Below are 19,698 nucleotides of genomic sequence, written 5' to 3'. Positions count from 1 at the left end.
GCAAGAAAGCTGGCATCCTCGTGCTGCCATCACCTCCATGCTCTAACGGCCTGCCGCCTTATTCCCCTGGATAAGAATCCAGGATGTAGGTCTATAAAGGTGGGGGAAGTGCTGAGGCGGATCATCGGAAAATGCATAATGGAGGTGGTAAAGGATGATATTAGGGCAGCAGCAGGGAACCTACAAGTTTGTGCTGGCCACCAAGCTGGAGGGAAGCTGCCATTCACGCCATGAGAACGATATTTGAGGAGCGTGATTGTAAGGCCGTTCTCCTAGGGGACGCTTCAAACGCATTCAACATACTTAACCGCAAGGCCGCACTGCACAACATCAAGATCAAGTGTCTAAGCTTTGCAATGTATGTTGAAAACTCGTATAGGAATCCATCAAACCTCAATATAATAAACAACAAGGCTCTAAGAGGTGATACCATCATACAGTCAACCGAGGGAACAACGCAGAGGGATCCTGTTGCATTGGCAATGTACGCAACAGGCCAATCCGTGCTCCAACACACAATAAAATTTGAAACAACTGAGGTCAAGCAAGTGGAGTATGCTGACGACCTTACAGGAGCAGGAAAAGTGGAGGACATCAAAAAGTGGTTGGACCTGATAACATCACGAGGTCCACATATAAGATACCTCCCAAACGCCACCAAGCCCTTCCAGATTGTGAAGCCAGAACATTATGAACGGGCAATGGAGGTGTTCGGTGAAAGTGAGGTCAAAATATCAAAGGACGGCCATCATAAAGTGGTGGGACTTGGTAACATCGCTAGGTCCACAAATAGGTTACCACCAAAACGCCAGCAATTCTTCCTCATTGTGAAGCCAGAACATCATAAACGGGCAATGGAGGTGTTTGGCAGATGTGAGGTCAAAATAACTAAGGACCGCCAAAGACATCTAGGCTCAGTAATCGGCACGACGGACTTCACGACCGAGTACATAACGGGAAAGGTGAATGAGTGGGTTAGGGAAATCCAAGCTCTGTCTGAGATTGCTAACACAGAGCCACATGCGGCTTTTGCGGCATTCACCCATGGAGTCAAGCATCGCTGGAACTACCTGATGCTCACTATCCCTCATATCGGACCCCTCCTCCACCCTCTGGAAGAAGCTATCAGCGTCAATTTCATTCCCAAATTTGTGAAACACCTTCACTTAACCCCAGCAGAAAGATCACTCCTTGCACTACCACCGAGGCTGGGAGAAATCGGATTGACCAATCCAGAGGAGATTGTTGCCACCGAACATCAAAACTCAGCTAAGCTCACGGCAGCCCTCACGGACCACATAATAGCTCAGAACGCAACAGGGGAGGTGGATACCATTGAAGTAAACAAGATTCGAAAGTCCATTACGACAGAACGACAGAACGGCCAAAGTGATAATTTGCAGCAACTGTTGCTGCAAGTACCCGAGAATTTGAAGAAAAAGAAAACGTAGCTATAGTGCACGAGGTGGGGCCTCGAACTGGTTAACTACGTTACCGTTAAGGGCAAATGGTTTCAGTCTCAATAAACAAGAATTTACAGATGCCAATGCTCAAAGGTACGGTAGGCCAGTAGAAGGTTTGCTCTCCCAATGCGTGTATGGCTCTTCCTATGACGTCGATCACGCCATGGTGTGCAAGAAAGTCGGCTTCATATGCATGAGGCATGACGAAGTAAGGGACCTCACAGCATATATGTTGAAGGACATCTGCCGTGATGTCAGGATAGAACCGACTCTCCTTCCATTGGACGGTGAGAATTTCCAACATAGGACATCAAACACATCCAACGAAGCCCGTGTTGACGTCAGTGCTCGAGGATTCTCTATGCGTGGACAACGATCCTTTTTTCGACATCAGGATTTTTTATAACATGGCCGCATGTCACCGTAACTTAGCTCTTGACGCTGCACACAGGAGGAACGAGAACGATAAGAAAAGGGAATACGGGGAGAGAATTCAGAACGTTGATCAAGGCAGCTTCACTCCCTTAGTGTTCACAACCTCTGGTGTGATGGAGCAAGTGCAAGATGCTTCTATGCCAGACTCGCGGATGTGCTATCCGAACAGAAGCAGCAGCCCAGAAGTTATGTTACAGCCTGGATCAGATGTCAACTGTCCTTCTCTCTCCTTAAGTCTGTTTTTCTCTGCCTCAGGGGAACGAGAGCATCGACCCCAAATCCGACAACAGTTGCAGATATTGACTATAAGGCAACAGTCTCTGAATGCCGCATAGATCTGCGGCTCATTTAACTCAACACAGCTAGGGTAGCTACTCATGTATTAGGAAATTTAATTTTAAGGTAATAAAATGGTGGCGAAAGTGTGGCTATTGGGGGATGCTGGAGGCCATTTAAAAAAAATAAAAGTAGTAGTAGTAGTAGTAATATCGCCGGGACCCAACCGTCCGATGATTTCCTAAATGATAGCAGTGAGGCTACTCAACCCGAAAATGTAGTACTAATAAATGCTGCTCCCTCAGTAGCAGACGTCCACGAGGAGAATGAGAGACAGCCACCTCAGTGAACTGGCATGTCGATGGAAAATGCAGACATATGGGTCAAAGAAACCTACTCAGAAATTGTCAGGTGGTCGCCCGCTAATACTTGAACCACCCAAGTGTGCGGCCACCAAAGAAATGATTCGGGAGATGACTCGCCTCATGACTGATTACACTCAGGACCGCTTTCTCGCCCCTTTAGCTCTTCAAATTCTGGCAATAATACCACATCTATTTTGTCAGAGGACACACACAAAGACTAAGCACAAAGAAAATGTGGCAGCAATGAAGAGAAGATCGACAATGTGGCACACTGAGACCCTTGCTGATCTCCTATGTGAAGCAAGAACACTGCAGGAGAGACTAAAAATTACGGGTGACGGAAAGCAAAACACCGATGACGTGGCAAGAAAATTTGGAAACAAAATGCGTGTGGGAAAAGTGTCTCTGGCGGTAAGACCTCTCACAGAGGAATCCTCCTGGTGGGGTTATGCCAATAAACAGAGATACAATAAAACTACTGAAAGATAAACATCCCCCTGCAAGTGATGAAGAAGGCATCAGGTTCGAGGGTGACTATATCCCACCAAACGCTGTCCTGTTCCAGAAAATAACAGGAGAGATGGTGTGGAAAAAGGTACTGAAGACTCGCGGAGGAGCCGGCCCTTCAGGTCTGGATGCAAACTGTTGGAGAATCATCCTCAGCACAAACAAGTTTGGCCCTGCAGCAAGCGATCTCTGCACTGCCATTGCCATCCTTGCAAGAAAGCTGTCATCCTCTTGCTTCCATTACCTCCAGGCCCTGAGGGCCTGCCACCTCATTCCTCTGGAAAAGAATCCAGGATGTAGGCCTATAGGGGTGGGGGAAGTGCTGAGGCGAATCATCGGAAAATGCATAATGGAGGTGGTAAAGGATGATATCAGGGCAGCAGCAGGGAACCTACAACTGTGTGCTGGCCTCAGGCTGGCGGGGAGGCCGCCATTCACGCCATGAGATTGATATTTGAGCAGCATGATTCTGAGGCCGTTCTCCTGGTGGATGCTTCAAACGTATTCAACATACTTAACCGCAAGGCTGCTCTGCACAACATCAAGATCAAGTGTCCAAGCTTTGCAATGTATGTTGAAAACTCGTATAGGAATCCATCAGACCTCTATATAGTAAACAACAAGGCGCTAAGAGGTGATACCATCTTACAGTCAACCGAGGGAACAACACAGGGGGGACCCTGTTGCAATGGCAATGTATGCAATAGGCCTATCAATGCTCCAACAAGAAATAAAATTTGAACAACTGGGGTCAAACAAGTGGCGTATGCTGATGACCTTACAGGAGCAGGAAAAGTGGAGGGCATTAAAAAGTGGTGGGACTTGGTAACATCTCGAGGTCCACAAATAGGGTACCACCCAAACGCCAGCAAGTCCTTCCTCATCGTGAAGCCAGAATAATCATGAACGGGCAATGGCGGTGTTTGGCAGATGTGAGGTCAAAATAACTAAGGACGGCCGAAGACATCTAGGCGCAGTAATTAGCACTACGGACTTCAAGACCGAGTACATAGCGGGAAAGGTGAATGAGTGAGTTAGTGATATCCAAGGTCTGTCTGAGATTGCTAAGACAGAGCCACATACGGCTTTTGCTGCATTCACCCATGGAGTCAATCATCGTTGGAACTACCTGATGCGTACTATCCCCGATATCGGACCCCTCCTCCACCCTCTGGAAGAAGCTATCAGTGTTAATTTCATTCCGAAATTTGTGAAACACCCTCACTTAACCCCAGCAGAAAGATCACTTCTTGCACTTCCATCAAGACTGGGAGGGATGGGACTAATCAATCCAGAGGAGATTGCAACCACCGCACATCAAAATTCACTTAAGCTCATTGCAGCTCTCATGGACCACATAATAGCCCAGAACGCAACAGAGGAGGTGGATACCAGTGAAGTAAACAAGATTCGTAGGTCCATTACGACAGAACGACTGCTCTGCCGAAATGATAAGCTGCAGCAACTGTTGCTGCAGGTACCAGAAAATTTGAAAAAAAAATAGCTGTAGCGCAGGAGGTGGGCGCCTCGAACTGGTTAACTACGTTACCGATAAGGGCAAATGCTTTCAGTCTCAATAAACAAGAATTTACAGATGCCATCGCTCTATGGTACGGTCAGCCAGTAGAAGGTTTGCCGTCCCAATGCATGTGTGGCTCTTCCTATGATGTCGATCACGCCATGGTGATGCAAGAAAGGGGGCTTCATATGCATGAGGTATGACAAAGTAAGGGACCTCACAGCAAATATATTGAAGGAAATCTGCCGGTATGTCATGGTAGAACCGACCCTCCTTCCTTTGGATGGTGAGATCTTCCAACATACGACTTCAAATACATCTAACGAAGCTCGTGTTGACGTCAGTACTCAAGGATTCTGGAAGGGAGGACAGCGAGCTTTGTTCGACATCAGGATTTTTTATCCCGTGGCCACATGTCACCGTAACCTAGCTCTCGATGCTGCACACAGGAGGAACGACAACGACAAGATAAGGGCATATGGGGAGAGAATTAAAAAAGTTGATGAAGGCAGCTTCACTCTTCTAGTGTTCACAACCTCTGGTGGGATGGGACCAAGTGCAAGATGTTTCTACGCCATACTCTCGGAGGTGATCTACGAACAGAAGCAGCAGCCGAGAAGTTATGTTACAGCTTGGATGAGATGTCGACTGTCTTTCTCTCTCCTTCGGTCGGCTTTGCTCTGCCTCAGGGGAACGAGAGCTTCTGCCCCAATGCCGACAACTGCTGCTGATATTGACTATGAGGCTACAGTCACTGAATGTCCCATATATCTGTGGCTGAACTAATTCAACACAGATAGGACAGCTACTTATATATTAGGATATTTAATATTAAGGTAATAAAATGGTGGGGAAGGTGTGGCTATTGCGGGAGGTAGGAGGCCACGAAAAAAAAAAGTTATAGTAGTAGTATTAGTAGTAGTACACAGGAACATTATAATAAAAAGTCGCCATGGTGTACCATGGCGACCATGCCAAGTGTACGACATCTCCCCTACAGACACTCTGTGGCCGCTGTTGCCCTGCTGGTGAAGTGTGTAGTATACCTAACCTAACACAGAGTGAGAGTGTTCTGGGCGAACACCTTTCCTCTGAGCTAATTCGACACAGGTGCCAATTTGCTACAGAGTCCTTCCTGCAGTTTCCCATTTCCTTTCATATTTTTCCTGTCCTCAATCAACCTGTCTGTTATATGCCTCGTTGAGCCTAACTCTTTCCTTTACGATATTAGGGTGTGTCATAAGGAGGCGAAATTTTTTTTTTGGAGTTTGAAAAATCGGCCCATGGTAAAGTAAATGTATCAGGTTAATTTATTAGGATGAAAATGATCCAGAATAGTGAAACGAATGATCTTGACACATTTATTAAATTTAATATTCCTTTAGAAAACAAAATCATCAAATACAAAAACCGGTTTTACTACTACGACCCGGTGTTGCTGCACACCATAGAGAACATGTCTTTCTTGCTTCTGTTTCTACTCATCACCTCCCTGCTGACCACCTGAGCTCGGATGTAGCCTTCCCTCCTCTCCTGGCTTTACACGTGACTGCTGGCCTCGCTCACTTGCTGTACACAACGCTCTGTACTCTGGGTGTGCGAGGGCCAGGCAGGGACATGCATGGGGTTGTCCAGGAAAGCTCTGACTTGAACATTGGTGAGGCTGCAGGTAAGAGGGGGCTCACTGCCAGCCTGGATGTTATCCAGATCTATGAGATCAGTGAGGGTCTTGGCACCTAGATTGACTTCAGGAGTCTTCCTGACCCTGAAGGAATCGTCACCAACTGATTCGTCATGCCCAGATCCTCTCATAAGTCTCATATCCAAGATCTTTTTGACTGCCACTCTTCTCTCCTCCTCATCCTTACTGCAGAGCATTGTCTGCAGAACTGCCTCGAGATGAGCATACCAGGAAGATCTCCTCACAGTCTGCTCCACAATCTGAACAACCTTCCTTGGCTGACTCCTCAGGAGCTCAAGCTGGAAGAGAACATGCCTCGGACCTTCGGAGAACGATGACTTGACCTTGGTGTTGAACCAATTTGGCAAGTAGACACTCACGATGAATTGGACAATAAGTCTCAGGTTGTGAAGCTGGTTCCCTTTCAGTTTATGATGAGCGACCCAAATTCTGCAGAACCTGAGAGCCGTTGTGAGCCACCTAGAATGTGAGACTGGACCTATCTGCAGGTAAGCAAGTCTATCAGGCATGACCCCAGTTTTGATGGCACTGCAAATCATGTAACCATAGTACTGGTCAGTACTCAGGTCGTCAATGACAGTATGTGCAAGCTCAATGAGTGGAGGGCCAACTGTGATTTTTTCAAAGCTCAAATTTATTTCTAACTCAGTGGCAGAGTCCAGCATCTTGCCAAGAGGACCAGACCATCTGTTGTTTGAAAGAGTCTTGCCATCCAGCTCCTGGATCAGATGTCTGAGTGGCAACTCGTTGGTGTGGAGGTCACAAACAATCCAGACCAGCTTCCTCCCAATCTTCCTCTCTATCCACTGTATGACCCCCCCCTTGCCACCCTGTGTTCGTGTTGGTGCTGTCCCCTCCAATGGCCTGCAGGGTCTGGTCTACGTTCCTCTCTCTGAGCCAGTTCACAATGTTATCTGCCACTATCTCAGCTGGTTTCCTGATGTCATCTTTCTCTGGAGTGAAATGCCACAAATACTTCCCTCCTGGTTCACTGCAGCAGGAGTAGTGTTCCTCCTTCACCATGGCGGGAACAACTTGTCAGAATCTCCAACTTTCATGAACACTTTAGTGTCATCCCTTCTCCCATCAAAGAACAAACAATTGATTCCATTTTCTCTTATCCCCTTATCAAACTCCTCTTCTAGGTTACTGACAAGTTTCTCCTGAGCTCTCCTTACTTTGTTATGATCTATCACCAGGTGAACATCATCAGGTGTTATCAAACCACCGTCAATCCAGGCAGCTGTTGCTATCTCTGCAGTTTCTCTGAGACCAGTGTGGTGTCGCATGCTGGCCAGAGCTATGCTCGGGATATCTTTCCTATTTCGAATCTTATGCCTGGAAGGTTTGGGATCATTATTTTCTGGGTTAGGGACAAAGTCACCATTCTCCTGGTCAGCACTCGGATCAGCCATGGGGAAGTCATTAAACTCTGAATCAGCTTGACTCCAATCATCGGCCTTTTTACCTCACCCTGGGCCTTCTCAAGTCTCTTTTCCTCGGCAACTCTTCTCCTCTTCTGTCTCTCTGTGGCAGCCTCCTGTCTCTTGGACTCCGGAATATCTTGGCTAGAAATCATGAGAGCCCCTATACTGCCAGTCTTCTCTCTCTCTGCTTTGGCAAATGCCAGTTCGATCACAGGAATCTTCAGTTCACGCTTGCAAATACAGGAGATGTGGGCCTCCAGTTTACAGTCACGATCGCATCCAAACTCAGGACAGAGAACAATTGGGCACTTGCAAGTAATTATGTCAAATAACTGGTCCAGTTGCTTGCAAAGCTGTCCTTAACTGCAAGTTTTCCTCTCCCAAGAGAGATATCTTTGCCTTTTCCCAACTGGCTAGCAGTCTCTCACTAATCTTCTTCTGACTTGTTATGACTGGAGGCTTGAACTGAGCGTTAGCCAGAGTGTACTGTGTCAAGACAGCTTTGGTCATATCACTGGCAATGTCTTTGTTTGTGTAAGTTCTTTGGTTCTTTTCACTGATTTGCCTGATTAAAACACCGTATCTCAAAGCATCTCTCAATGTAGGCAACTCCGACTTCAGGAGCTCTCTCCCAGACCCAAGATAGTGACTGAGATGGCTGGATTTTTGGTTCCTCGTCCTGACACAAGCAGCCATCGCAAATATTATCAACTTATAAATGCATCAGAATCTGAAACAGAAAAAAAATATTGTTAGTTGGGTTGTTAAAGAATGAAGTCAGAAAGCAATGTTCACTATTTAATTGTAATGCACTAATGCAGCTGTACGTTAGATTTTCGATAAATTTCACACTAAAATTTACCTAGCAAAAGGTTGCAAAATATTGAAACTGAATTTTTTTTCTGTTTATATACACTAAAATCTACCAAAAAAGTGATGGGCCATTAGTTTTAGCTGATCTTCCCTCTTATGACACACCCTATTATGATATTCCACCTCTTCTCCATCCTTTCTCTCCTCACCATCCCTTCTTTCTCTCTCTTCCTCCCTCCTACTCTTCACCCCTCCTCTCCCTCTCTTCCTCCCTCCATCTCCCCATGCCTCCCCTCCCTCCTTCCCTTGCAGTAGGTATAAAGAAGCCCTGCTGTAGAATGTGACTTTTCGTCTTCACGAGAACTATGTCCGGTGGTCATCTCTTTAGCAGACAATTAGGAAACTTTAACCCTCTGAGTTTAGTTGAGTGGCTTTGTTTGTCCTGCCAACACTTACACATCCATTTAAAGGCATCTATTGAGCATTTCAAGTACCTCTTGCTTGAATGTATCCTACAGTGTATGAAGGATTTTCGTCATAACACGGATCACGATTAAACTAATTCCAGACATCATAGAATGTTTTGTTTCAAGTTATCGCTCAAGTGATGAGGTCCTTAGCAGTAGCATGGTTCATATAACGCCATCTCAAGGCGTCATAGGATGTTAATACCGGATAGGTTCATAAGATACTTATATGAAACTTCAAAGGATCTATTTCGAAAAGGTACTCTACAACTCAAAAGGACCTTAGGAATCTCAAAGACTCATATCCAACCCATCTTAGAGTACACAGGACCTCTCACTTCATGATATATTTCAACTACCCTAAATTTCCCAACAACACAACAATCCTGGAACAAAACACATCCTCCTGGACACACCATCAACACCTCAGTACAGCACTCAGGTCTTCCCCCTAAATTTACCACCATAGTCACCTTCTGGAGTCTTGAGGGGTGAAGAGTGGTCCTCCTTCTTCGGGTGCTAAATGCAGGAAGTGTTTGTCTCTGCAATACTCCCTTACAATATTGACATAGATATTGATGCTTGGTCCTAATAGTTCCTATTTGTAGTTTTTTAAGGAGAGGAAGATTTGTGCTTGTCATGAGGTTTATACTCGACCAGCTTATATACATAGTACACTAATACACATCAGTAATACTCATCAGCACACTCACCGTAAAAGTTGTCGATGTACACAGAGAGGAGGATCACCAACAGGCAGGAGGAACCGATGAGGAGTGGGGTGTTGGAGCGGTGGAGAAGGCCGGGGGCGGAGTTGTGTTCCTCGCTACCATCACCCTGACCATTGTGCAGGGCCGCGTGCTTCTCTCCTGTGTGTACACCGCGAGCATCAGTGTTGAGAATGAGGGAGGGAGAGGCTTCTTACCTAACCTAACCTAACCTAACCTAACCTAACATAATGTAATCTAGTCTAATTTATCCGAACATAATTTATCCTAACCTGGATTAATTTAGCCTAATCTATACTAACCTAACCTTTTCTCTAAATTACCCCAATAACCTAAACTTTCGGAACTTAATGTAATTAATGTAATTTATTAACGTGTCTCATACTAGGTAACACCACACAGAAAAATATGCTGGTCTACTGTCTTCAGTTGTGAGATCCCAAGCCTGGGAATATATTGGAAGCATAATGTGTTGTCTACGGTAGACCCTGCTGCCACATGGCATCACGAAAATTGTGACCAAGTCCCATGTTGCTGATCTGACTTTCTGCCTCATTTACACACAATTGCAGGGTCTCAATTGTTTCTCTTACTATTGACAACACAACATACATATATTGTTCCACACTTTTGATTTTTTTTCATTTTGTATTTCTATATTTTTATTATTACTATTATTATTATTATTATTATTATTATTATTATTATTATTATTATTATTATTATTATTATTATTATTATTATTATTATTATTATTATTATTATTATTATTATTATTATTATTATTTATTATTATTTATTATTTATTATTTATTTATTATTATTATTATTATTATCATTATTAGTATTATTATTATTATTATTATTATTATTATTATTATTATTATTATTATTATTATTATTATTATTATTATTATTATTACAACAACATTTTCGCCCCCCAGGCCCCGATGTGGGTCAGTGACCTGTGCCTGGGTGGGCTAATTCCCGTAAAAAAAAACTCAGCTGATCGCCCAGGAAGAGCACCACACGCTCCCTCACAACGCGTCACTCACCTCCTCGGGGCCTTGAAACAGCTGGGAACAGCGCAAAACACATTCCTGGGACGGGAGAGCAAACCGGAGGTGTACACCTACTCCTCATCCGCCAAGCTGGGAGCAGCGAAAAGACTCCTCACTCATCTTCTACACAGTTTCCACAACTGTCAAGACATCTATCCAGGTTAAGTTGTTTATACACTAATTGTACTCATTGTTAGTTGACGAGTGAAGTGTTCAGTTCACGATTTACCTGAGAATTATTTTATAGTTTATAGTTAAGGTAATTTTTACAATTTACAGACATATGTTATATATTACGTGTAACTAACGCTCTCTCTCTATGCCCCATAGCTATAATTTACGACGTAGATCGTCTAGTGCTCCTATTACCTCAGTGTTTAAAAGGTTTAGGAACGTGATTAGAAGAGCCAGTTTTAACATGTCTCGTCCTAACACCCCTCCACCCACCCAGGTGGTAAACCACACATACACAAGTCTCGACCTTAAGTACCCATATTTTTCAGGGAAATTAAGCGAGATTGAGGTTTGGCTTCCCAACAGTGTAGAATTTGCTAGGTCTAAGTGTTCAATTACGCACCCAACTGGCCTTCAGATTATTAACTGTACCCATAATTTGATTGATCACACGGATCCTCAATCTGAAGAGAGGTACGTTGCAGAATATGGAGAGATGAGTAACGATCTCTAACTGGGCTGAATTTAAGAAAGCTGGGAGATCAGTGTGTTCGAATGGACGCCAGACAGATTTTTTTTCAACGTTGCATGATTATTTTACAATGGAACGGAACTTTGGTGAAAAACCCTCACAGGTTTTAGTGCGTGTTGATCGCGCAAGGCAAAACTTACATAACTTACTTAATGGGAATTACCCTGGTATGAGTGCTGAGTCCATTGTCAAGTTTTTTACAATTTAGTATCATTTAACGTAGTGTTCCTACACAGGTCAGGCGTAAGGTGTCTGAAGCTATTACAACTCCTGATATTACATTAATGGAGTTTCAGGAATTTATTAATCATAAGGGAGGTTTTTCTGAGGAACGTTTTGGTTTATGCAGTAACAAGTAAACCTAAGAACAGGAATGAGCCATCCACAAGTACCCACAAACCAATACCTAAGAAAAATGGACCAGTAGTATGTCACTTTTGTGGAGTCCCTGGTCACATTAAACCAAAATGTCCAAGTATTAATTTTCACCATACTGTTTCAGCGGCTCCTGGCGGGCGTGCTCTTGCTACGGGTTATCAGCCTATTACACCTTATACACAGGGTACGGGTTCACAACCTCAGTCACAGCCTAGGAAGAGTCAGTCAGCTCCGGCACCAGGGAACAAGTACTGTTGCATCCATAAAGTCCGGACACACGACACACTTGAGTGCAGAAAGTTTCAACAGTTCCTACAGTCACAGGTGACACCTAACACAAATGTTCCTCCACAATGGGAAACACTTCAGTTTGCCTCCTCCAGTAACCACTTAAACAATGATACTATCTCAGTTTCCAGTACCTGTGATCCACAAGTGTTGTCTTTGTCACAGATCTTTAACACCTTTCTCCAGGCGCGAGGGAGAACAGGACCCATTGTGTGGGGTTAAGTGGATCAGACTAACATTTCAGTCATTTTAGACACAGGTGTTGAAGTTAATGTCATAGATTCTAGTGTTTTAAGTACTTTAGTTACGGATTCCTATTCTTGTACAGACGAGCAACTACCTCGTATTACAGGTATAGACGGCCCAGGCGTTAACGTTACAGGTGCAATCCAGCTTAAGTTTAAATTGGGGAATACACACATACTGTAGATTGTTTGCCCTATGTTGTGCACGGAATTTCCATTCCAGAGAATTTGTTAATCGGCTTCCCGACGATGAAAGCCCACCGTGTAGTAAGAGTCCCTCATGACAATTTAATTACTGTCATCCAAGAAATCGTTAGTTTAGCAGCGTATGTACAGTATGTCAAACTCCCAGTACCAAACGGAATTACAGATTAGCAGACGCGTCGTCTGAAGTTTACGAGGTTTCTGTCGCAACTAGTTTATATAGATAGATTGTCTCACACGGAAATGACCAATCAGGTGAAGTCTTCAATTCAGCGGTGGGGGCTTGCTCACAAACTAACACTTATTACTTTTCTGGCGTGTGCCCAGGGAAACTAGCACAAGATGTACAGTCGGAAACCATAATCTCTAGCCCACCTGGGTCGGTGCTGGAGGTTAGTACAGTGTCCTTTCTGGACGGGGGCCCACTCTAACTATCACGAGGCAACACATGCACGAACACACACAGTCATAGTACGGCTGTACAGATGACATTATGTATAAGCATTGTATCTGGCATTTTATACTCTGCATTATCTTCATTGTATATGATCACGAAGAAAAATTACCATAGGTTGTAGTTACGAAATTATGAATGGAAATAAACACCTCCAAACCACCCAGTGAATCCACACAACATTTAAAGCATTTGTGTGTGTGTGTGCCAGACCACGATGCTTCCACCACACCCCATGTAATATATCTTTTATTTTCCCTTCATTTGCATAACTATATATAAAAAATCTTGTTTAATTTAACTACATATTTCAAAAACCTTAAATTACATGTGGATCAGTCACTCCTCATTTGACACACTTATAGTGTAATACTTTGACCATCCCACCTGGGCACATGGAGACCCACGGTAACTGTCACGGGGCAACATAAGCTTATGTATGAACCCTATTCACTATCATTATCATGTTATGTTCATCGTTCTATCTGCAATACCGTAAAAAATCTCATTTAACCATTGGACGTGAGGGAAAGCACCACACACTGGAGTTACGAAATGAAGAACCAAAGGACATAGGAATGACCGACATGACGTCGTGTGTAGGGAGGCCTGCCGTATCAGTGTGGACACGGTTGCTCAAAGGGTAAGTCGTATAATTCATCCTTGTATTTGTTGAGAAGAGTTAAACGCGATTTTATACGGTTTGCAATAAAATGCAATATTACAGTATAATAATATAGATTTTCCACCATGTATTGATACTATGACTAGTTACCAATATACAGAGCACGATGAACATAACATGATAATGATAGTGAAGCCTGGAAGGGTTCATATCATAACTTGTGTGTTCGTGCGTATGTTGCCCCGTGACAGTTACCGTGGGCATCCATGTGCCCAGGTGGGATGGTCAAAGTATTACACTATACGTGTGTCAAATGAGGAGTGACTGATCCACATGTAATTTAAGGTTTTTGAAATGTGTAGTTAAATTAAGCACGATTTTTCATATAGTTACGCGAATGATGGGAAAATAAAAGATATAGATGGGGAGTGGTGGAAGCATCGTGGTCTGGCACACACAGACACAAGCGCTGTAAACGTTGTGTGGATTCACTGGGTGGTTTGGAAGTGTTTATTTCCATTCATACTTTCGTAACTACAACCTATGGTAATTTTTCTTTGTGTTAATATATAATGGCAGATAATGCAGAGTGTAAAATGCCATATACAATATTTATAAATAATATCATCTATACAGCCGTACTATGACTGTGTGTGTTTGCGCGTGTGTTGCCTCGTGATAGTTAGAGTGGGCTCCCGTCCAGAAAGGGCGCTGTACTAACCTCCAGCACCGACCCAGGTGGGCTAGAGATTATGGTTTCGGAGTGTACATCCGTATCCTGATCCGTTAACTGCAGCTTCCTTCAAGTTAGATACTAACTGGTTAGAACAACGGAGTCTCGATCATACTAATCCTAGATTTAAGATTTACTGTCTCGCCGAGCTATCCACAGTGAAGGCAACAGGGATCAACATAGACTGTTTGCTACACCAGAGTTATGATGGAAAGGTGAAACTGTACCTGACCAGTAGACTCCCTTTCCATCAACGTACCAGTTGTGGTACGAAGGTTGTTGCATTCTCTGTTTTAAAGGGATCCATTGAGGACGAAGAACTCAATGATTTTTAAGTCTGTGTAACTAACACAGTGCCTAACGTACTTACAACATAATGTGATATTGAACAATCTTCTAACCTCAGAACAACAAATGCCCCTTCATTAATTAACGCTAGCCACATTCCTCCTACAGGATTCACCAAGGCCTTACCTACACTGTTAGACTTGCTTAAGAAATACAGGTCAGCCACAGCACTCAAGGGAGAACCTCTGGGAGAGACCCAACTTGTTCAACACCACATTAACGTACAACCAGGCACTAATCCCATCTACATTCCTGCATACTGCCTCCCTCATTCATAGAGAGCAACGGTAGACAAGTGTGTAGAGGACATGCCTGCCCAAGGCGTAATACAAGCATCTAATTCACCTTGGAATTCTCCATTGTTGCTTGTCCCAAAGCCAGACGGTACCTGGAGGTCCTGTGTAGACTATCTCCGTCTTAATAGAGACACTATCCCCGATCGTTACTCAATGCCTGTGTTGGGAGATCTGTTAAAGAGTTGGACACAGTATTTATTTTTTCAACCCGGAACTTGCTATCAGGTTTCTGGCAGGTACCATTGGACGAGGAAAGTCGACCTTTAATGGCCTTCAGTACACCCTCGGACATTGGGAATTCCAATGCTTGCATTTTGGATTCCATAGTAGCCAGATTACATTTTCTAGGTTAATGACAAGTATCTTTCGTTCCATATTAGGCTCTGAAGTCCTAGTGTACCTGGATGACATAATTGTTATGTCTCCAGATGTGTCCCATACCTCGTGAGACTGGAACATGTGTTAGCTAAACTGCAAGATGCTAATTTAAAGTTAAAAATGTCAAAATGTAAGTTTTTACAACCTAGAATACAATATTTGGGGCATGTGGTTGACCAAGACAGAGTTAATAGTATTGATGCTAGGAAAGTTGAGGCCATCCGTAAATATCCTATACCACAGACTGCAGATGATGTACGCTCTTTTATTGGTATGACGAGTTTTTATCGTTCCTTTATACAGGGATCAACAAAAAATAGCTCTTCCTTTAACTAGTTTGCTTAAGAAAGATGTACCTTTCCAGTGGGAAGACCCACAACATAGTGCTTTCATGGAGTTGAAAGGCCGCCTTACTAGAGCGCCCATCCTTTGTTTTCCAGACTTTTAGAAACCTTTTATGATAACCACAGACGCCAGCTACAGTGGGTTAGGGGCAGAGTTATCACAAGAGAGTAAAGGGAAGCAACTCCCAATAGCAAATGCTATTCGTACCCTCTCTAGAGCAGAGAAGAACTACAGTGTTACTGAGTTGGAGGCTTTAGCTGTGTTATGGTCTTTAAAGAAATATTGCGATTTTGTGTATGGATATCCAATTGTTGTAACTACAGACCAGAGTTGTCAGGCAAGTTTTCCAGATAGTTTCTCACTATTCAGGAGTTCAAACCATTACTTACGTTCTTTTAAGGAAAGAATAATTTTGTCGCAGCTGCGTTATCTAGGCATGTTGCTCTAACGCATGTGTTTCCTTCAATTAATGTTGACCGAGCACGTGCGGCACAGGAAGCTGATCCTATGTAGTCACATATATTGTCTTATGTAAAAGGTAGTACGCCTAATTTAGACGTTAAACCTCCTGTTCCTATCCGTGAATTTGTTGTTCACGATAATGTTCTTTGCCGATAAACCAAACTTGGTGTTCCTGCTCGTACTGTAACTCAGTTAGTCATACCTGCTCCGCTTGTACACGAGCTACTAGTCCTCTTGCATGACACTCCACAGCTAGCTCACCCAGGCAAGGACAGATGCATTAAACAAATGCGCTTGAATTACTTTTGTCCCAAGATGGCTAGACAGATTTCAGAGTATGTGGACAATTGTCAAGTTTGTAACGAGAAAAAAGGTACTAAGTTAGCACCTCTCCCCGTTCTCAAATATCCTACACCCTCTCGTCCATGGGAGAAGATTAGCATGGATGTTTTAGGTGGCCTAGTAGAGACTCATCATAATAATAAATATCTTTTAGTAATGATAGACACGTTTACACGTTACCGTGAACTAGCACCTATCCCTGATAAAAGCGCCGAGACAATTGCCCGAGCCTTTAAGAGTCATATTCTCGACAGGTATGACACTTCTAACGTTCTACTTACAGATAACGGAGGTGAATTTAACAATGTGCTATTAACTAAATTATGTGAACTTTATAACATTAATAAATGTAATATCACAGCCCATCATCCTGCAGCCAACGGGATGGCTGAACGGCTTAACAGGAAGATTCTTAATCATCTTCGTACAAACTTGAATATTACTAACACGAACTGGGATGAGTGTATGTCTGACGTACCAAGTTCCATTAACAGTTCTTATCATGATTCCATCGGCGACACACCTCACTTCGCGCTCTACAATTATGACAAACGACTTCCATTCGAGGTTGAAGTAGGGAGACAGCGAATTTTCGGTGACGATTTCCTCGGCGAACGGCATCGACTGTCCAAACTAATTCACCAGCGAATTATGCATGAGATAGAAAAGTGACTAACGCCTTCTCCGCCGAACACAATGAAAGTACACGACCCATTGTCGGTGTCGTAGGTCGTCCAGCGATGGTTAAAAATTATGTAAGATCCAAAACGAACCCCATGTTTGTCGGTCCATATAGAATTATGCAACACGAGTCAGGTCACAGGTACAACAGTTGAAACACATACATACAGGGGGAAACAAGACACGAACACGGGGACAACCTCAAGCTTCTGAAGCCTCAAGGAGCAGCTCAGTCACATAGTGCCGCTGAACCTTGTATCACCCCTACTGATCTTTCTTCTCCTACATGTCAATTGTGTACTAAATCCACGTGATGATGTTCTAATGAGTAACTTTTACTTGCAGAACCATTATCTAATATAGTCGCCACATTGTCTACTTTGTCTAATAACTTGGTCTGTCTCACAAAAAGGGTTATTGAGTCTACTGTGGATGACACTCCTATACACTCTCAATAGATTTGGCAACTGGAGCGTACAAAATCACCTTTGGACCTCATTATGCACCAGTTTCCACACTGCTACATGGATACAAGCAACACACCTTCTCCTATTGCTCCCCCTGCACAAAGTGAAGGGAGGAGAAGGAAGGGGGGTCTTCTAAATTTCTTGGGTTACATTCATAAATCATTGCACGGAGTAGCCACAGAAGATGACTTACCCCAGTTGTAGAAATAGATTAATGTATTTAAGAAACAGGCCGACCAGAATTCCGCATTTCTGCCCAGCCAATTTCATTTGCTAGCTAATCCTGGTAGGAATCAGTTGGTGATTAAGGTTAACCTTAACTCACTTTCTTTCAGTTATTACAGTCTTCTCTCTGTTTCTATCACACCCGATCAAATTATATTGTATCTGCCATTCGTGGATAAACATGACTTCCGTAAATTTGACATTACACCCTTCCCTAGTATAGAGAATGGTCAAGGTGTAATAATAATTAACGTTTCCACATCTATCCTTCTGTCTAGATTTAGATCTCTCATGGCGACTCCACCTCTGTCAGCATATGCTACATGCCAGAAGGAGGCAAGTAATCTTATTTGTTATCCTACACAAATTAATATAGCCGGGTTTTATTGTAACTGTGAAATGGACTTAGTCAAAAACGCGACAAATATAGAGTCATGTAATTTTGTTAACAGACGCTTAAACAGTGTACTTCTAGAAGAGATCCAGGGTACTGTGTATTTGTATTGCCCACAGGAGCTGCCCGTTGTAGTGATCTGCCCTGATGAATCGCCTAGAAGCTTCACTATGGGACGAAGTCGTTATAAGTTACCATATGGGGAGCTACACGCCATGACCCATCGGCCATCCTCAGGAAACTTATCACCTCTCACTCATTGGACCTTCAGAAAATACACCGAAGTGAAGTGATCACAAACATTACAGTGTTGAAGGACAAATCAATGGATACCGATAGTGATGATGATGCAGCCTTGTGGCACCCACTGACATTTGTGACAGATGATACTCATTCCACAGTGACTTCAGCCTTCGTGGTGTTCGCTGTGATTGCCACTATAATAATTATATTTGCTGTGTAAGGAAGCAACTTTGTAAACCAGCTTTAGGTAAATCTGCTTTACAGCCTAACGCAGTACATAGTGGTAATCATTTGAGATCATCACCAAGGTAGGCATTTAACAATACCCATTCTTTCTTTTATTTTAGTCACCCGAGGACGGTTGAAACGAAGTGGTCGAGCAATCTGTAACCAGTATAATTTACACACTGTATAATTTAGAGTAAGTAATTAATAACTTACAACCATGGATGTATAATTATGAACATTCATTATTCAATGACGTGTTGAGTGTAAAGGTTGTTCATAAGTTATAGCGCTTGGCGTGGGACTAAAATATCGCTGGATTTTTTGTCTTGTCCGGGTGTCGAAGTATGATGCATCTCTCTCTCTAAGTAGTAGGTAATTCCTTAAACACTAAATTGATTGCTCATATGTGGTAATTGGATACTTTGCTTCACACTTGCAGTGAGTCAAGTATGTTAGATAATTAGTTAAGTAATTTATAGATAATGGCACCACCAGTTAAGAGTGATTCATGGGTCAAAGGGATCATTTACCAGCCGGTTATTTTTACACGTAATGGTCCATGTTCACCTAACAGCAAAGTAGGTACCTGCTGTAAATCGAAAGTTGCGAATTCGTATTCAAGGACAAGTTGTTGGAGCTTCCAATAACTTGCTTAGACATAAACCATTGACTCTTCAGGCTTCTACGCCCTTAACTCATGAGACATAAGGCAAGCATGAACTTAGCATGCTTCCCTGTTGGGCGCTGTAAACGCTTCTGCGCTTCACCTTACACAAGAATGTAAGGGGGGAGGGGGGGGGGCAAAAAAAATGTAAACACCGCTGACTGTTGTTCAGCTTGACATTCCACAGAAGTGACTACCTTCTCCTTCGAGAACATTCTGAAAGCTTGAT

General features: G+C 43.3%; 1 protein-coding gene across 1 annotated transcript in view; it reads right to left on the bottom strand.

Annotated features, from left to right (window-relative positions):
- The window catches only part of LOC121870785, a 113,768-nt gene that overhangs the window by 6,804 nt on the left and 87,266 nt on the right, over nt 1-19,698 (bottom strand). The window contains exon 5 of the mRNA XM_042372740.1: nt 9,688-9,843. Within this exon, the coding sequence (XP_042228674.1) occupies nt 9,688-9,843 (156 nt within the window). The remainder of the gene's footprint in view (nt 1-9,687; nt 9,844-19,698) is intronic.

The sequence above is a fragment of the Homarus americanus genome, unplaced genomic scaffold (genome assembly GCF_018991925.1).
Source record: "Homarus americanus isolate GMGI-L3 unplaced genomic scaffold, GMGI_Hamer_2.0 scaffold32583, whole genome shotgun sequence".
Classification (NCBI taxonomy): domain Eukaryota; kingdom Metazoa; phylum Arthropoda; class Malacostraca; order Decapoda; family Nephropidae; genus Homarus; species Homarus americanus.
Note: the sequence above shows the minus strand (reverse complement) of the source record. Positions and strands in the feature narration are given on the sequence as shown.